The sequence below is a fragment of the Gobio gobio genome (assembly GCF_949357685.1).
Source record: "Gobio gobio genome assembly, chromosome: 20".
Classification (NCBI taxonomy): domain Eukaryota; kingdom Metazoa; phylum Chordata; class Actinopteri; order Cypriniformes; family Gobionidae; genus Gobio; species Gobio gobio.
Genome location: NC_137113.1, coordinates 12,646,699 through 12,664,480, shown reverse-complemented (window position 1 = coordinate 12,664,480; position 17,782 = coordinate 12,646,699). Strand labels below are relative to the sequence as shown.

Below are 17,782 nucleotides of genomic sequence, written 5' to 3'. Positions count from 1 at the left end.
GAGGATGAGGCCTGCGGCTCGGACCAGAGTTCCAACCTGGGACCTGGCAGTGGTTCTCGAAGGATGGCTGAGGCCCCCTTCGAACCATTGGAGTCGGCTGGACCAAAGGATCGGACTCTTAAGGTGGCTTTTCTCCTTGCCATTACCTCTCTCAGGAGAGTGGGAGATCTCCAGGCCTTGGCGGTAACGCCGACCTGCCTGGAGTTTGCCCCGGGAGGAGTAAAGGCTATCTTACACCCTAGGCCGGGCTACGTGCCTAAGGTGCCATCAAGGGTGGTCAGGTCATTGGTCCTGCAGGCATTTCATCCTCCGCCTCATGTGACGGCGGAAGAGGGGAGACTTCACCTACTCTGCCCGGTTAGGGCGCTCAGAGTTTATTTGGCGAAGTCTGCACAGTGGAGGAGATCACAACAACTGTTGGTGTGTTTTGGCTCACCTAAGAAGGGATTGCCTGCGTCTACTCAGACAATCAGTAATTGGATTGTCCAGGCGATTACCATGGCCTATCAGGTGCGCAGTTTGCCTTCACCTGTGGCTGTGAGGGCTCATTCCACCAGAGGCATGGCCTCTTCGGTGGCCCTTCTTTCTGGGGTCCCCTTGCAGGATATCTGCGAGGCGGCCGGGTGGGCTACCCCACACACTTTTATCAGGTTTTATAGCCTGGATCTCCCTACGACGCCTGGTGCTAGGGTGCTCCAGTCCTAGCTGTGCCCGGTTTCTGGCTTCACACTAGGGCAGGCGCTACCCTTCGGTGTGGCCTAGTGGGTACTCGTTCCCCAAAGCGTCGTCCCGATGCAGTGCGAGTTCCCTCGAAAGGGAACTGCTCGGGTTATGTATATAACCCTTGTTCCCTGAGAAGGGGAACGAGCACTGCATCCCGACGCCACACCTTGGCGCGCCTGGAGCGCATGCTTCAGAGCAATTACTACCGCCATTACGTTCCAGCACCCCTTTTATACTTCCGGGTATGCCGTCACGATGACGTCATCACGCACGCCAATCGGATTGGCCTAGTTGGCATTCTGGTTTCAGATTCGCTGATGCTAAGGGAGTATCCCCAAAGCGTCGTCCCGATGCAGTGCTCGTTCCCCTTCTCAGGGAACAAGGGTTATATACATAACCCGAGCAGTTTTTTTTTCAAAGATGTACAATTTAAATACAAAAAAAAAAACAGCATACAGGTTTGGAATAATGTAATATGCTAATAGATATCAGTAAATAATTCATTTTTGGATGAACTATTCCTTTAAAGAGCATTGAAAAAGAACAAATCTGGGTCAGTCAAATAAATCAATCAAACAAACACACACACACACATACACTATCGTTCAAAAGTTTGGGATCTGTACGAATTTGTAATGTTTTTGAAAAGTCTCTTATGCTCACCAAGACTACATTTATTTGATCAAATATACAGTAAAAAGAGAAATATTGTGAAATATCATTACAATTTTAAAATGACTGTTTTCTATTTGAATATATTTGAAAATGTATATTCTTATAATGGCTAGCTGAATTTTTATTTACTCCAGTCTTAAGTGTCACATGATCCTTCAGAAATCACATTAATATGGCAATGTTGCTTAAAGGGATAGTTTACCCAAAAAAGAAAATTCTGTCATAATTTACTCACCCTCAAGTTGTTCCAAACCTGTATGAGTTTCTTTGTTCTGCTGAACACAAAATAAGATATTTTGAAGAATGTTTGTAGCCAAGCAGATAGAGCAACCATTGACTATTTTTTCCCTACTATGGTTTTCAATGGTTGCTCTATCTGCTTTGTTACAGACATTCTTCAAAATATCTTCTTTTGTGTTCAGCAGAACAAAGAAACTCATACGGGTTTGGAACAACTTGAGGGTGAGTAAATGATGACAGAATTAACATTTTTGGGTGAACTATCCCTTTAAGAAACATATTATCATTGTTGAAATCAGTTGTGCTGCTTAATATTTCTGTGGAAACTGATACTTTTTCAGGATTCTTTGATAGTAGAAATATTTTGTAACATTATAACATTCTTTAGTGTTACTTTTGATCAATGTGATGCCTTCTTGCTCAATAAAACTTTGAACGGTAGTGTATGAATAAAAGAATCGGTTCTAAACCCTCACCTCCCTGGAGTGTCCACTCTGTAACCTTATGGCAGTAAACACCTAGTCCAGCTCCATTATACGCCGCCACCTCAATTTCATAATTAGTCCAGATGATGAGATCCTCCAGCAGCAGGTTGGTGACATCAGGGTTAGAGATATTTTTATACTGGATATCCACAGGCAGACCAGTCAGGCGATACCTGAGATTAGCAGAGGGCTATATTGTTACTTTCAAGGACAGATGCAAAGATTTTCTGATCGTTACGGACAGAGATTTTTGACAGAGCAGAGAATTCCACAAGACAACCCTCTCTGAAGGGCTCTGATAAGCATCTCTAAAAATATACCTCGTCGTCATCTACTCTTCATAATCAGATGTCAGTTGGTTTATGTACCGCAGTACCATATATAAGCAACAGAGGGCGCCAAAGAACCACTCTAGAAATGTCATGGCATTTAGTGCGTTGTTCTTGAGCTGAGGACCATGTGAGGTGACCGAGGTTTGCAATATCAAAGACGGCCTTCAGCTTTCCTCAATGATGCACAAGAAAAATATATAAATAAATGAACAAAGTCCATTTCACTGTCATCACTGACAAAGGGAAATTGCCCTGAAGTGCTCAAATCCTGGAGTAGCCTTGAAATAATACAATACAATACAATCAAATTTACCCACAAACCTGCTGTGAAGAAAGAGAATTTAGACTACCTTGAAAAAAGCCATATTGGTGTTGACTTAGAAAAACATACTAGAGATTGAGTGTGAAATAAGTGTAAGACAGAGAAAAAACGAAAGGTTTAAAATACAATAAGACCCCAGAAATGAGTAAACTGGTCTCACCGGATGATGTATCCTCTCAAGATGCCATTTTGGTGGCTTTCTGGTGGTGGCTGCCACTGAATCATGATGGACTGGTTGGTGCGGCCGCTGGCAATGACGTTCTGAGGGGCAGCGCTGGGTGGCTCCTCTGGAAGAGAGACCCTGGAGGAAAGAAGGTAAACATAAGTAATGGTGGGGGGCAATAATTGAACACAGAATATTATTTTGACATATTTTATTAAACAGGCGATGCATCTAGCCTACTACTCCAGACGCAAGCTGTACATTCTCATAGCTGTCAAAATAAATGTTCTTGCCTTACACTTGCCTCAGAAAAACGTAGAGGCTGATGCTGATAAGTAAGAAATGGCAAATATTTGCAGATCTGTTTGTAGTTAGGATGGCAGAAAGTTTAAAAATGTAAATTTTAAGGCTGGTCTGCCTCAGCGGTCTAACAGCGCTAGTCAATGTCAAAATGACATCAGATCAAAGAAGGCGGGGCTTAATGTTTACTGAAGATGAGTGTGAATTCCAACACAATGCTTTTATTTATTTATTTTTACAGTGGAAGAGTGCGTGCATGGTAAGATATAAGTAGCTAAACATTTAAAATTCGGCAACTGTTTTACGATGGATAGGTTTAACGACCCACAGTAACATACTGTGATGCAAAATACTCAATTCGATGCTATCACGATACAAATCTCACAATACGATATTTATCATGATATTTTAAGCCAAAATGAAGAAGAGATGTTTTTTTTATTATTACTTTTTTATTATTATTTAAATAATATTATTGTTATTACATTATTATCAAGGACACACAAATATTCCTCCATTGAATTACTATACATTATATTCAACATTACATATAGTAGTTTAATGTAGTAATGTCACTGAAACTTTTTACTCCTAAATATTTCTCCTGTGCGACTTGTTCAATGATTTCACCTTTCATTTCAATGTTTAATTTTGTTTGCTGTTGGTGTCTTTTTTATAGAAAAGCACACGGATTTGGTTTTATTCAGTGTCAAACTGGATCTGTTTAGCCAATTTGACACTTTCTCAAGACTTTGTGTTAATTTACTGCCGATTACAGCAGAGTTTTTGCACATAAATCACAGTGTCATCGGCATACATCTGAAGGCCAACCTCAGGACACACTTCAGGAAGTTCTTCATGTACAGGCTAAAGAGAATAGGCCCCAGTATAGTTCCCTGAGGGATTCCTGTCATCATTTTACATGGGGCAGATTTTACATTATCAATGACAAACATTGCTCTCGACCCTGTTGATATGACTCAAACCATAAGAGTGCGTGCTTTGACAAATTTAAAGATGATAGTTTTGAGATAAGGAGGCTTTGATTTATGGTTTCGAAGGCCTTATTTAAGTCCAGGAACACTGCGTCCACCATGTTTCCTTTGTCAAGTGAGTACACAATGTTTTCCAATAATGCACAGATGGCAGATTCAGTTGAGTAATCCTGTCTGAAACCGTACTGTTGTGGGTGCAGATAGAGATGTGTTTCTAAATATTTAATTAGTTGTTCTTAAACTTTTTTCCCCCAATATTTTAGACACTACTGGGACTAGACTTATTGGTCAATAGTACTACATTTGTTTTTCTCATGCAGTACTCAGACTCTCCCGGTGCTCGCTATGTTCCACAAACCATCTAAAACGCTTTCAATAATCATACTACATAACTAAATGTGATATGGTGATTTAAATTATGTTTGCGCTTCCACTTTGAGGAGTGTCATTACGGCAGCGCGTGCACTTCAGATGATCAATGAAATCAGTCACAGTTCTAAACCCAAGAAAGCGTCAAAATGACTATTCTCAAACTGTAAATGGTTAGTTCTGCATTTACTCTAAATTTGTTTTAGCGCGTCATGCAAGCATTTGTACATCCGTGTTTACTGCAGTATGCGCGTCGTTGTAAATCTGTTCATCATATAAACCCATAGTCTCTTCAGAAGCCCTTATGACATTTTTTGTATCTTTTAAGTTTGAGAGGAATGGACTTTAAATGGAGGTACAGAAATCGTTCTCTGGTTTCTTGAAAAAAAATCTTCATTTGCTTTTGAAGTTAAATAAAAATCTTTGAAATGGTATGAGGGTGAGTACATGATGACAGAAATAAAGGAACAGGCCGATTTTTTGGGACTTAAGCTTTTTTACCATATCCCCCAGAGTTAGATAAGTCCATACATATCATTCTCATCTCTGTGCATCCCATAACTCTGTCTGACGCACCCACCGCTAGCCTAGCTTAGCACAAAGACTGGAGGTAAATGGCTCCAGCTAGCCTACTGCTCAATAAGTGACAAAATAACATGTGCAATATCAATGCGCCGCTGCACCCATGGTACGGCAGCAAAGTACCTTGATTATTACGCAGGAATGAGAGAATAGTTCCTAGCCATATCGGCCTAGAAAATCACAACTTTTCATTTTTCGTCGGTCTTAGTACATGATGTAACTATACACATCACTACATGTAAATAGGAAAATGTTGCCGTTATTTTGTCACTTATTGAGCAGTAGGCTAGCTGGAGCCATTTACCTCCAGTCTTTGTGCTAAGCTAGGCTAACGGTGGGTGCGTCAGACAGAGTTATGGCACGCACGGAGCTGAGAATGGTATGTATGGACTTATCTAACTCTGGGGGATATGGTGAATAAGCTTCAGTCCCAAAAAGTCAGCGTGTTCCTTTAATATCGAGTGAATTATACCTTATAAATACAGCAAGCTGAGCCTTGGATAAAACAAACTTTATATCGAGAATCATATCGTGGTTTAGCGAGGTCTGTGACGGGAGAGAGAGTTGAGAGGCAAAATAAGTGGGTCAAGTGCAGATAATGAACGCCTGTGTCTTGTTTCCAGTAATGGGCGTGGAGACAGCATAAAGCCACCTGGAGGAGGACATGCGGGGTAGAGAGGCTATCTGGAGACTTGGGCAGAACGAGAGAGTTTGGAGAGCTCTGGAGAGCGTGTGAATACGATTTGTGAGAGTTTAAGTTATTGTGAGCGCCAGTGGCGTGTTTATGTAGCCTGACAAGCCTGACCCACATCAAGATGTTGGGTCTGGGAACTCACCATTGGCAGGGCTCAATCCGAGGGGACGGATAAGCGGTTGTCTTTCAAATTCCCTCTGCAAGCAATAGGATAGCGCTACAACCAACCAGAGCAATGAAGAAGGTGAAGCGGAGCTAGTTGATAGATTAAACTTTCGCCGCATCCGGTCAGCAAAACTCTGAACACATCTTCATTTCTTAAGAATGACTTCAGTGCCGTTCTTTGTTCTTTTCTCAAAGAAAAGCTTAACTGCAAGTCTTCCAGTGTCGCGGCCGAAGCCGATTCGAAAGACCGCTGTTCGCCAGCTTGTTTGTTTACAAGTAGCATGCGGAACCGCGGCAATTATGCCATCATTATGTTAAGCCCGCCCACTGACTCTATACACGATGTGATTGGCCTGACTAGAGTTTGGTTTTTCTGGCTCGCACGCCAACGGAGAGTTGCTAGACTACCCTGGCTGCAAATTAGATTTGCTGCCGCTAGGGTGTGTCTAGATTTCTAGGCTACTGTTTATGTGTTGTGGAATCAACAATCTGAAAAAGAATAAAGTTTCCTTGAGTCTCCATTAAGCCGACCCGGTCTTCTTCCTTCCTTCACTATCTTGAACCTTGTTACAGATATATATTGTCGCATTTCTATATCGTGATAACTCTAAATATGATGTAACGTTACACCTCAATAATATTTAAAATCAGTGATAAAATAGGACATGGAAGGTATTATAAACTTTTTTGAGGGTTTTTTTTGGCTAAAATTACAGTAAAACAGTTTTTTTTTTTAAATACATTTTTTTAGGTCGGTCCAGTCCAGAACTGTCGTAAACACCATTGCTGATTGATGACCGGCTCTTTCACTAGGAAGGCGGGACTTCTTTTACTCTAGCTAGTTTCTCCTAAATGCAAATGGTCCGTCTCTGCTATATACTGTCTGAGATGTAATATAGGCTTGATGATCTCTCTGTATCTCTCTCTTATATAGGCTGGTTTCATTCTCTATATTCCGAGTTGGGATTATCGTGGTTATAAGAGGTTTTTCTCAAACCTCAGGAGAACCAGAGGGATTTGTGTCCTTTCTGATGGGGGCATTTGCTGAATGTCTAATTTAAGTGTCGAAAAGCTTCCTTTACACAACGAGGGCTTTGATTACACTGATCCTTGGAAGATACACTGACACACATAAACACATCCAAGAAAAATAGCCGTATACACATAGCGTTCAGACAGATAAATCCTCCCATAGACACTGTCCCATGAGAGCGCAGGCAATTTTCACATGCTGTGACAGAGTGATAGAGTTATCTTTATGGTCAAACAGGGCACAGATGATACTCGACAGGCTTTAAGACCCTGTGATCAGCTCACCGGTCAGTCTCCTTGCTGAACTGGCCCTTGCCAACGTCGTTGACGGCACACAGGCGGAACTGGTATGAGCGTGCTGGGATCAACCCGTTGACCGTTACAGCGGTTGACTCTGGCTCGATGTTAGCCAACAGGACTGTCCAAGGAGCGTCTGTGTAGAGCAGATAATGAAGGACACATAATGAGCTATGTGAAGACCTAAACCAACATTCTTAATTAAAAAAGAGGTTTTACATAGGACAATTTTCTTCGAGTTCAGTGGTTCTATTTAAAACCCAGAGGGTGATACGAAGAACACAAAAATACCAAGAATATGAAAAACCTCAAATGTAGAATGTAAAAAAAAAAAAAAAAACATATTTTTTAAAATAATCGTTTGTAATAATATTTACTTAATGTTAAACCCTACAATAAACAATGCTATTATATTACTATAACAATTATATTAAATATTATTGTTGTTGGTTATTATATTTTTATTTTTTTATAATTTAATTTTTTTTAAATAATAAAATAATCATATATTAGTTATTAGTTATTAATATTAGTTATTAATACTAATAATTATAATAATTATTATTTATAGCATTATTATTATAAATATTTTTTTTAATATAATCATTTTATTAATAATAATAATAATAGTATAATAATAATTATGAAAAAATGTATTTTGTTTAGATTATTTTAATACTAGTAATAATAATAATAATAATAATAATAATAATAATAATAATAATAATAATAATAAATCTTATAATTATTAAATATTAACGTTATTATTATAAATACATTATTTTGTTATGATTATTTTAATAATACTATTATATTATTATAACATTATATTAAATATTATTTTTGTTGGTTATATTTTAATTTGATTTTTTATTCAAATAATAAATTATAATAAAAACATTAATATAAAAAGAATATAAAAATATAAGTTAATAATAATAATACTTATTATTATTATTATTATGATTATTATAATGATTATATATCAACGTTATTATTATAAATCAATTATTTTATTATGATTATTTTAATAATAATAATAATAATTATAATAATAATTAACTAATGAATATTGTTTAGATTATTTTAATATTAGTAATAGCAATAATGATTATAATAATAATAATACTTTATTATTATTATTATTATTATTATTATTATTACATTAGCGTTATTATTATAAATACATTATTTTGATATAATAATAATAATAATAATAATAATAATAATAATAATAATAATAATAATAATAATAATAATAATAATAATAATAATAATAATATATGAACAAATGAATTGATCATATTGTTTTAATAATAATAATAATAATAATAATAATAATAATAATAATAATAATAATAATAATAATAATTATTATTATTATTATTATTATTATTATTATATTATTGTTATTGGTGTTATTATTATAAATTAAGTATTTTGATCAAATAATAATAATAATAATAATTAATAATAATTGATAATAATTAATAATAATAATAATAATAATAATAATAATAATAATAATAATAATTATTATTATTATTATTATTATTATTATTATTTACTCTATTTAACATTATAATGCCTTTCAGAACATCATCAGTGAAATTCATAACAAGGTAACTATCAATGTCACACAACATGCCCAAGATTAATGATCCACATATGAGGTCTTTACTCACTGTTTTCAGACACTTCCAGAATGTAGCGAATGAGAGGACTGTTTCCATCAAAAGGTTTGGCCCACGTGAGGTTTATGGCTCTCTTCTCTGTGGTGCTTAACACTGCGGTGGGGTTCTCAGGGGCATGAGGCAACTGCCTGTTATTTAAGAAGAAGAAGAGAGCGTGAGATAGTCTTTAATTTTCAGGGCCATTTAATGAGCACTCCATGAAGCATATCTAATGTCTAGATAGAACAAGTACATAAATGGGTCATTCTACAAAACAGAGGTCAATGCGGGTTGCTGTTTAGAACTATTCATGTTACTGTACATTCTATAGTATCTAGTTGACTAGTTTTAACAACATCATTTATTGTAGCATCAAGCTGCAGCCCCTGTAAATGTAACATATACTTCAAATATAAAATAGCATTTTTTCTTTATATATGGAATAAAAAAAGAGTTTAAAAAGAGAATGACAGTGGAGAAACGTGGAAATGAACAACTGAGTTTAAAACAACTATTTTCAATCAATCATGAAAATAAGACAAAAAAGAAAAAGACAGGGTGAATCAAAATATGTTCGATGGAAAAAAGTGAAAATGAGATGAACAGAAAGAAAAAAAATGAGAGCAGACAATAACTACTGCGCTATTAAATTAAAAAATGGAGGCAACGAAACTGAAAAAGAGAGCGAATGAGTGCAGGTGATGAACAGGGATATTGAAAAACTGAATGAGTTACGATTCAGAGAGCAGGAGAGAGAGAACAAATAAAAAAGAAATGATCAGAAGAGATGAAGGACTGTGTGGATAGGGAACAGAGCAGACAGGATGATGGGAGAGCGTTTTCATCTCTGACCTCACGCGTAAGTGTGCGCTGCGGGAATCATTGCCGCCCACTGATGTCACTCTGCAGGTGTATGTGCCGATGTCACCTGACCAGGTCTGAGAGATATGCAGCGTTCCATTGACATCCAGTCGCAGTCGAGGCAGAGACTGAGGGATCATCGCCTGACCATCCTTCTCCCAAATAAACCTGAACATACACACAAAAAACAACATACAAGACCAATACTACAAGTCTTCAAATATCAGCTCATTTCCAGACCATTACTGTGCACACGTAGCTGTTTTTATCCTGTCATTATATTTCAGATAACATCAAATATATTCTATTTTCATAATGTGACATAAAGTGGACATATTGTACAGTGGGACTTGATTTGATCCATCTGGATTTGATTGTGAAAATTTTGCAATGTTAATGTTAGCAGAGGTGCTTCCTAAAACCAAAACCTCTTTTGTAAACAACTTCTTAGAACGTACTAGAAACACCCTAGCAACCACCTAAGAAAGACCTAGAATCCACAACACACTAGCATCTATTTAGTAAAACCATTGCAAACACCCAGAATATTCTAGCATCCACCAAGTAACAGCCAAGCAACCACCCAGAAAACTATAGCATACACCTAGCAATGCCCTGACAACCATCCAGAACACTATAGCAAACACCTAGCAATGCCCTGACAACCATCCAGAACACTATAGCAAACACCTAGCAATGGCCTGACAACCACCCAGAACACTATAGCATACACCTAGCAATGGCCTGACAACCATCCAGAACACTATAGCATACACCTAGCAATGGCCTGACAACCACCCAGAACACTATAGCAAACACCTAGCAATGGCCTGACAACCACCGAGAACACTATAGCAAACACCTAGCAATGGCCTGACAACCACCCAGAACACTATAGCAAACACCTAGCAATGGCCTGACAACCACCGAGAACACTATAGCAAACACCTAGCAATGGCCTGACAACCATCCAGAACACTATAGCATACACCTAGCAATGGCCTGACAACCATCCAGAACACTATAGCAAACACCTAGCAATGGCCTGACAACCATCCAGAACACTATAGCATACACCTAGCAATGGCCTGACAACCATCCAGAACACTATAGCAAACACCTAGCAATGGCCTGACAACCACCCAGAACACTATAGCAAACACCTAGCAATGGCCTGACAACCACCCAGAACACTAGCAAACACCTAGCAATGGCCTGACAACCATCCATAACACTATAGCAAACACCTAGCAATGGCCTGACAACCACCCAGAACACTATAGCAAACACCTAGCAATGGCCTGACAACCACCCAGAACACTATAGCAAACACCTAGCAATGGCCTGACAACCATCCAGAACACTATAGCAAACACCTAGCAATGGCCTGACAACCATCCAGAACACTAGCAAACACCTAGCAATGGCCTGACAACCATCCAGAACACTAGCAAACACCTAGCAATGGCCTGACAACCACCCAGAACACTAGCAAACACCTAGCAATGGCCTGACAACCATCCAGAACACTAGCAAACACCTAGCAATGGCCTGACAACCATCCAGAACACTAGCAAACACCTAGCAATGGCCTGACAACCACCCAGAACACTATAGCAAACACCTAGCAATGGCCTGACAACCACCCAGAACACTATAGCAAACACCTAGCAATGGCCTGACAACCACCCAGAACACTATAGCAAACACCTAGCAATGGCCTGACAACCATCCAGAACACTAGCAAACACCTAGCAATGGCCTGACAACCATCCAGAACACTAGCAAACACCTAGAAATGGCCTGACAACCATCCATAAAACTATAGCAAACACCTAGCAATGGCCTGACAACCATCCAAAACACTATAGCAAACACCTAGCAATGGCCTGACAACCGTCCAGAACACTATAGCAAACACCTAGCAATGGCCTGACAACCATCCAGAACACTAGCAAACACCTAGCAATGGCCTGACAACCATCCAGAACACTAGCAAACACCTAGCAATGGCCTGACAACCATCCAGAACACTATAGCAAACACCTAGCAATGGCCTGACAACCATCCAGAACACTAGCAAACACCTAGCAATGGCCTGACAACCATCCAGAACACTAGCAAACACCTAGCAATGGCCTGACAACCACCCAGAACACTATAGCAAACACCTAGCAATGGCCTGACAACCACCCAGAACACTATAGCAAACACCTAGCAATGGCCTGACAACCATCCAGAACACTAGCAAACAACTAGCAATGGCCTGACAACCACCCAGAACACTATAGCAAACACCTAGCAATGGCCTGACAACCATCCAGAACACTATAGAATACACCTAGCAATGGCCTGACAACCATCCAGAACAATATAGCAAACACCTAGCAATGGCCTGACAACCACCCAGAACACTATAGCAAACACCTAGCAATGGCCTGACAACCATCCAGAACACTATAGCAAACACCTAGCAATGGCCTGACAACCACCCAGAACACTATAGCAAACACCTAGCAATGGCCTGACAACCATCCAGAACACTATAGCATACACCTAGCAATGGCCTGACAACCATCCAGAACACTAGCAAACACCTGACCTAGCAATGGCCTGACAACCATCCAGAACACTATAGCAAACACCTAGCAATGGCCTGGCAACCATCCAGAACACTATAGCAAACACCTAGCAATGGCCTGACAATCATCCAGAACACTATAGCAAACACCTAGCAATGGCCTGACAACCACCCAGAACACTATAGCAAACACCTAGCAATGTCCTGACAACCATCCAGAACACTATAGCAAACACCTAGCAATGTCCTGACAACCATCCAGAACACTATAGCATGCACCTAGCAACAACCACCCAGAACACTAGCAAACACCTAGCAATGGCCTGACAACCATCCAGAACACTATAGCAAACACCTAGCAATGGCCTGACAACCACCCAGAACACTATAGAAAACACCTAGCAATGGCCTGACAACCACCCAGAACACTATAGCAAACACCTAGCAATGGCCTGACAACCATCCAGAACACTATAGCATACACCTAGCAATGGCCTGACAACCACCCATAACACTATAGCAAACACCTAGCAATGGCCTGACAACCACCCAGAACACTATAGCAAACACCTAGCAATGGCCTGACAACCATCCAGAACACTATAGCATACACCTAGCAATGGCCTGACAACCACCCATAACACTATAGCAAACACCTAGCAATGGCCTGACAACCACCCAGAACACTATAGCAAACACCTAGCAATGGCCTGACAACCACCCAGAACACTATTGCAAACACCTAGCAATGGCCTGACAACCATCCAGAACACTATAGCAAACACCTAGCAATGGCCTGACAATCATCCAGAACACTATAGCAAACACCTAGCAATGGCCTGACAACCACCCAGAACACTATAGCAAACACCTAGCAATGGCCTGACAACCACCCAGAACACTATAGCAAACACCTAGCAATGGCCTGACAATCATCCAGAACACTATAGCAAACACCTAGCAATGGCCTGACAACCATCCAGAACACTATAGCAAACACCTAGCAATGGCCTAACAACCATCCAGAACACTATAGCAAACACCTAGAAATGGCCTGACAACCACCCAGAACACTATAGCAAACACCTAGCAATGACCTGACAACCACACAGAACACTATAGCAAACACCTAGCAATGGCCTGACAACCATCCAGAACACTATAGCATACACCTAGCAATGGCCTGACAACCACCCAGAACACTATATCAAACACCTAGCAATGGCCTGACAACCACCCAGAACACTATAGCAAACACCTAGCAATGGCCTGACAACCATCCAGAACACTATAGCATACACCTAGCAATGGCCTGACAACCACCCAGAACACTATTGGAAACACCTAGCAATGGCCTGACAACCATCCAGAACACTATAGCAAACACCTAGCAATGGCCTGACAACCATCCAGAACACTATAGCAAACACCTAGCAATGGCTTGACAACCATCCAGAACACTATAGCAAACACCTAGCAATGGCCTGACAACCATCCAGAACACTATAGCAAACACCTAGCAATGGCCTGACAACCATCCAGAACACTATAGCAAACACCTAGCAATGGCCTGACAACCACCCAGAACACTATAGCATACACCTAGCAATGGCCTGACAACCATCCAGAACACTATAGCAAACACCTAGCAATGGCCTGGCAACCACCCAGAACACTATAGCATACACCTAGCAATGGCCTGACAACCATCCAGAACACTATAGCAAACACCTAGCAATGGCCTGACAACCACCCAGAACACTATAGCAAACACCTAGCAATGGCCTGACAACCATCCAGAACACTATAGCAAACACCTAGCAATGGCCTGACAACCATCCGGAACACTATAGCAAACATCTAGCAATGGCCTGACAACCATCCAGAACACTATAGCAAACACCTAGCAATGGCCTGACAACCATCCAGAACACTATAGCAAACACCTAGCAATGGCCTGACAACCATCCAGAACACTATAGCAAACACCTAGCAATGGCCTGACAACCATCCAGAACACTATAGCAAACACCTAGCAATGGCCTGACAACCATCCAGAACACTATAGCAAACACCTAGCAATGGCCTGACAACCACCCAGAACACTATAGCATACACCTAGCAATGGCCTGACAACCATCCAGAACACTATAGCAAACACCTAGCAATGGCCTGGCAACCACCCAGAACACTATAGCATACACCTAGCAATGGCCTGACAACCATCCAGAACACTATAGCAAACACCTAGCAATGGCCTGACAACCACCCAGAACACTATAGCAAACACCTAGCAATAGGGTGACCACCTGTCCCACTGTTTCAAAAGTAGTTATCTGCATGATGCCTGCTGCCTTTGGGCTCAGTGATGTTGAATTTAAGATTATACAACAGTTTCAGGTTATGTTTTAGTGTTGCTAACATGTCCCACATTGTCCCACACAAACTAGTAATCGTCCCACATTTTGTTTGTTTGATGGTGGTCACCCTACCTAGCAATGGCCTGACAACCATCCAGAACACTATAGCAAACACCTAGCAATGGCCTGACAACCATCCGGAACACTATAGCAAACATCTAGCAATGGCCTGACAACCATCCAGAACACTATAGCAAACACCTAGCAATGGCCTGACAACCATCCAGAACACTATAGCAAACACCTAGCAATGGCCTGACAACCACCCAGAACACTATAGCATACACCTAGCAATGACCTGACAACCATCCAGAACACTATAGCAAACACCTAGCAATGGCCTGGCAACCACCCAGAACACTATAGCATACACCTAGCAATGGCCTGACAACCATCCAGAACACTATAGCAAACACCTAGCAATGGCCTGACAACCACCCAGAACACTATAGCAAACACCTAGCAATAGGGTGACCACCTGTCCCACTGTTTCAAAAGTAGTTATCTGCATGATGCCTGCTGCCTTTGGGCTCAGTGATGTTGAATTTAAGATTATACAACAGTTTCAGGTTATGTTTTAGTGTTGCTAACATGTCCCACATTGTCCCACACAAACTAGTAATCGTCCCACATTTTGTTTGTTTGATGGTGGTCACCCTACCTAGCAATGGCCTGACAACCATCCAGAACACTATAGCAAACACCTAGCAATGGCCTGACAACCATCCGGAACACTATAGCAAACATCTAGCAATGGCCTGACAACCATCCAGAACACTATAGCAAACACCTAGCAATGGCCTGACAACCATCCAGAACACTATAGCAAACACCTAGCAATGGCCTGACAACCATCCAGAACACTATAGCAAACACCTAGCAATGGCCTGACTACCACCTAAAACACTGTAGTATCCACCTAGTAGCACCCAAGCAACAACCCAGTTCTAGCATCAATCTTGTTAAACTCTAGCATGTAGCAAAGTTGTGCTTCGGGCAACCCGAGTTCAAGTTCCGATTTGTGGTCCCGCTATCTAAATAAAGGCAAAAACGGCCAAAATATAATCAACCAGCGATAACACTGTAACATCCACCTAGTAACAGCCTAGCAGCCACCCAAAACACTGTAGTATCTATCCATAGTAATATTCAAGCGACCACCCAAAACACCCAAGCATCCACCAAATAACTGCCTAGCAACCACCCAGAACATCCTAGCAATCACCCAGGATGTTCTAGCAATCTAGTAACACCCTAGCAACCACCCAGTTCTAGCATAAATCTTGTTAAACTCTAGCCGATGACTTCATGGGCAGTTCTCCGTCATGTAGCAAAGTTGTGTTGGGCAACCCGAGTCCCGACCAAGTGTACCGCAAAAGACCTGAAAAGTGAAGCCAAAGCATTTCGATCGTCCCCCGGTGGCTTGCTGCAGTATAGGTCTTAAATACCACCTTCTCCATGTAATCGAATGGGACGTGAGCCAAAAAAAATCCAATTACATTTCAAAGGATTTTTTCCAAAGATGGTGTCTGTCATTTCTTATCATGCAGACCTATGTTCAAGTGGTTTGGTTTTAGTTTGTTTCTTGGTGCTAAAAAAATGGGGTGTAACGTCATGATTGACAGCTGTGCTTGAGACTGCAGGAGTTTGGGTAGGACCTTGATGCCATGGCTCCACCTCAGGATTACTACTGCGCAGACTCGGGCTGTCCATCTTTTTTACAGCCTATGGTCCCGTTTTTATGGTCCTTTCCTGACCCCGCCGCCCTCTCTCTCTCTCCAACATTGCTTCATGTCCTCTCTCCAGCTATACTATCTAAAGAAAGGCAAAAATGCCAGCCATAACACTCTAGTATCCAAACTTTTTTAGGACTCTAAAAATAGTTTTAGGAGCGCGAGAGAGAGAGAGAGAGAATAACATTGAGTTATTGTATCACTTCATTGTAAGTAAAGCAATCGTTCCTTTGTGCCACTGGTCTGGCAAACGTAGTTTCCGGATGACACCTGTGTGTATGATACAGTGTATTTAACTGAGCAGATCTACATCTTACATTCATCACAAAGACACTGTACAGTGTTTAGGGAACATCCAAGGTCATCAGAAGCATCTAACAGATGTGTCCAACCTCTGCGCAATCGATAAGACTCTCTCACACACACCCTGGAAACAGATACGCATTCACAAACACTCGTGATTAATTGCATCATGGCCTGGCTTGTTGGAAATCCTTTTACTGCTGCTATCAATTACTGGTTCCATCCAACACAATTACCCCTCCTTCTCATCCCTCATTCTTTACGAAATAAGGGAGAAGCCTCCACGGGTGTTTGGAAGGAGGTTACGGAGGACAGAAAGAAATGGAAGCGGAAGACAGAGGGAGCCTGACATAACTGAATCCGCTGAAAAACGACTCTTAAAAGTCATCACTAATTGAAGTTCAGACTCTTATTGAAAGGAACTCTTTGGAGAGTTTGCAGGTTTTCAGTGCCGGTCTACCGTAATGGAGGATGGTTGAAGTTGCTGACTTCCAATTGAGCGCACTGAGATTCAAGGGATTTTCAAAGGCTTCTGGGGAACTATACGAGGGTTGTAAATGTTGAGATAATGTAATGGCTCATGATTTCACGCTGGTGAGGCCTCATTAACACCAGATGATTTTATCTATTGGGATTTGAATGGTGTAAAACATGGCAGGCTATGATATTACTAAGGCATGCATCACTATCACCATTGCTCATATTCAGGGTGAGGAATTTTAACAACACTTGCATTCCGCTCAAAGCCGGCTAGGCTATTCCAACTAGGGAAGTGCTCCATAGACCTTATTCAGGTTTGAAAGCGAGGCTGTGAGGGATAGACTTACTTTGTTTTCA

The 17,782-nt window shown here is 40.7% G+C and overlaps 1 protein-coding gene across 8 annotated transcripts in view; it reads right to left on the bottom strand.

Moving 5' to 3' along the window:
• Positions 1-17,782, bottom strand: part of sdk2b (sidekick cell adhesion molecule 2b) — a 422,576-nt gene that overhangs the window by 63,692 nt on the left and 341,102 nt on the right. For all 8 annotated transcript variants that reach the window (XM_079801210.1, XM_079801212.1, XM_079801214.1 and 5 more), the window contains exons 13-17: positions 9,900-10,076; positions 9,060-9,196; positions 7,363-7,510; positions 2,938-3,078; positions 2,115-2,296 (exon numbers count right to left, since the gene is read on the bottom strand). In XM_079801210.1, the coding sequence (XP_079657336.1) occupies positions 2,115-2,296; positions 2,938-3,078; positions 7,363-7,510; positions 9,060-9,196; positions 9,900-10,076 (785 nt within the window). The remainder of the gene's footprint in view (positions 1-2,114; positions 2,297-2,937; positions 3,079-7,362; positions 7,511-9,059; positions 9,197-9,899; positions 10,077-17,782) is intronic.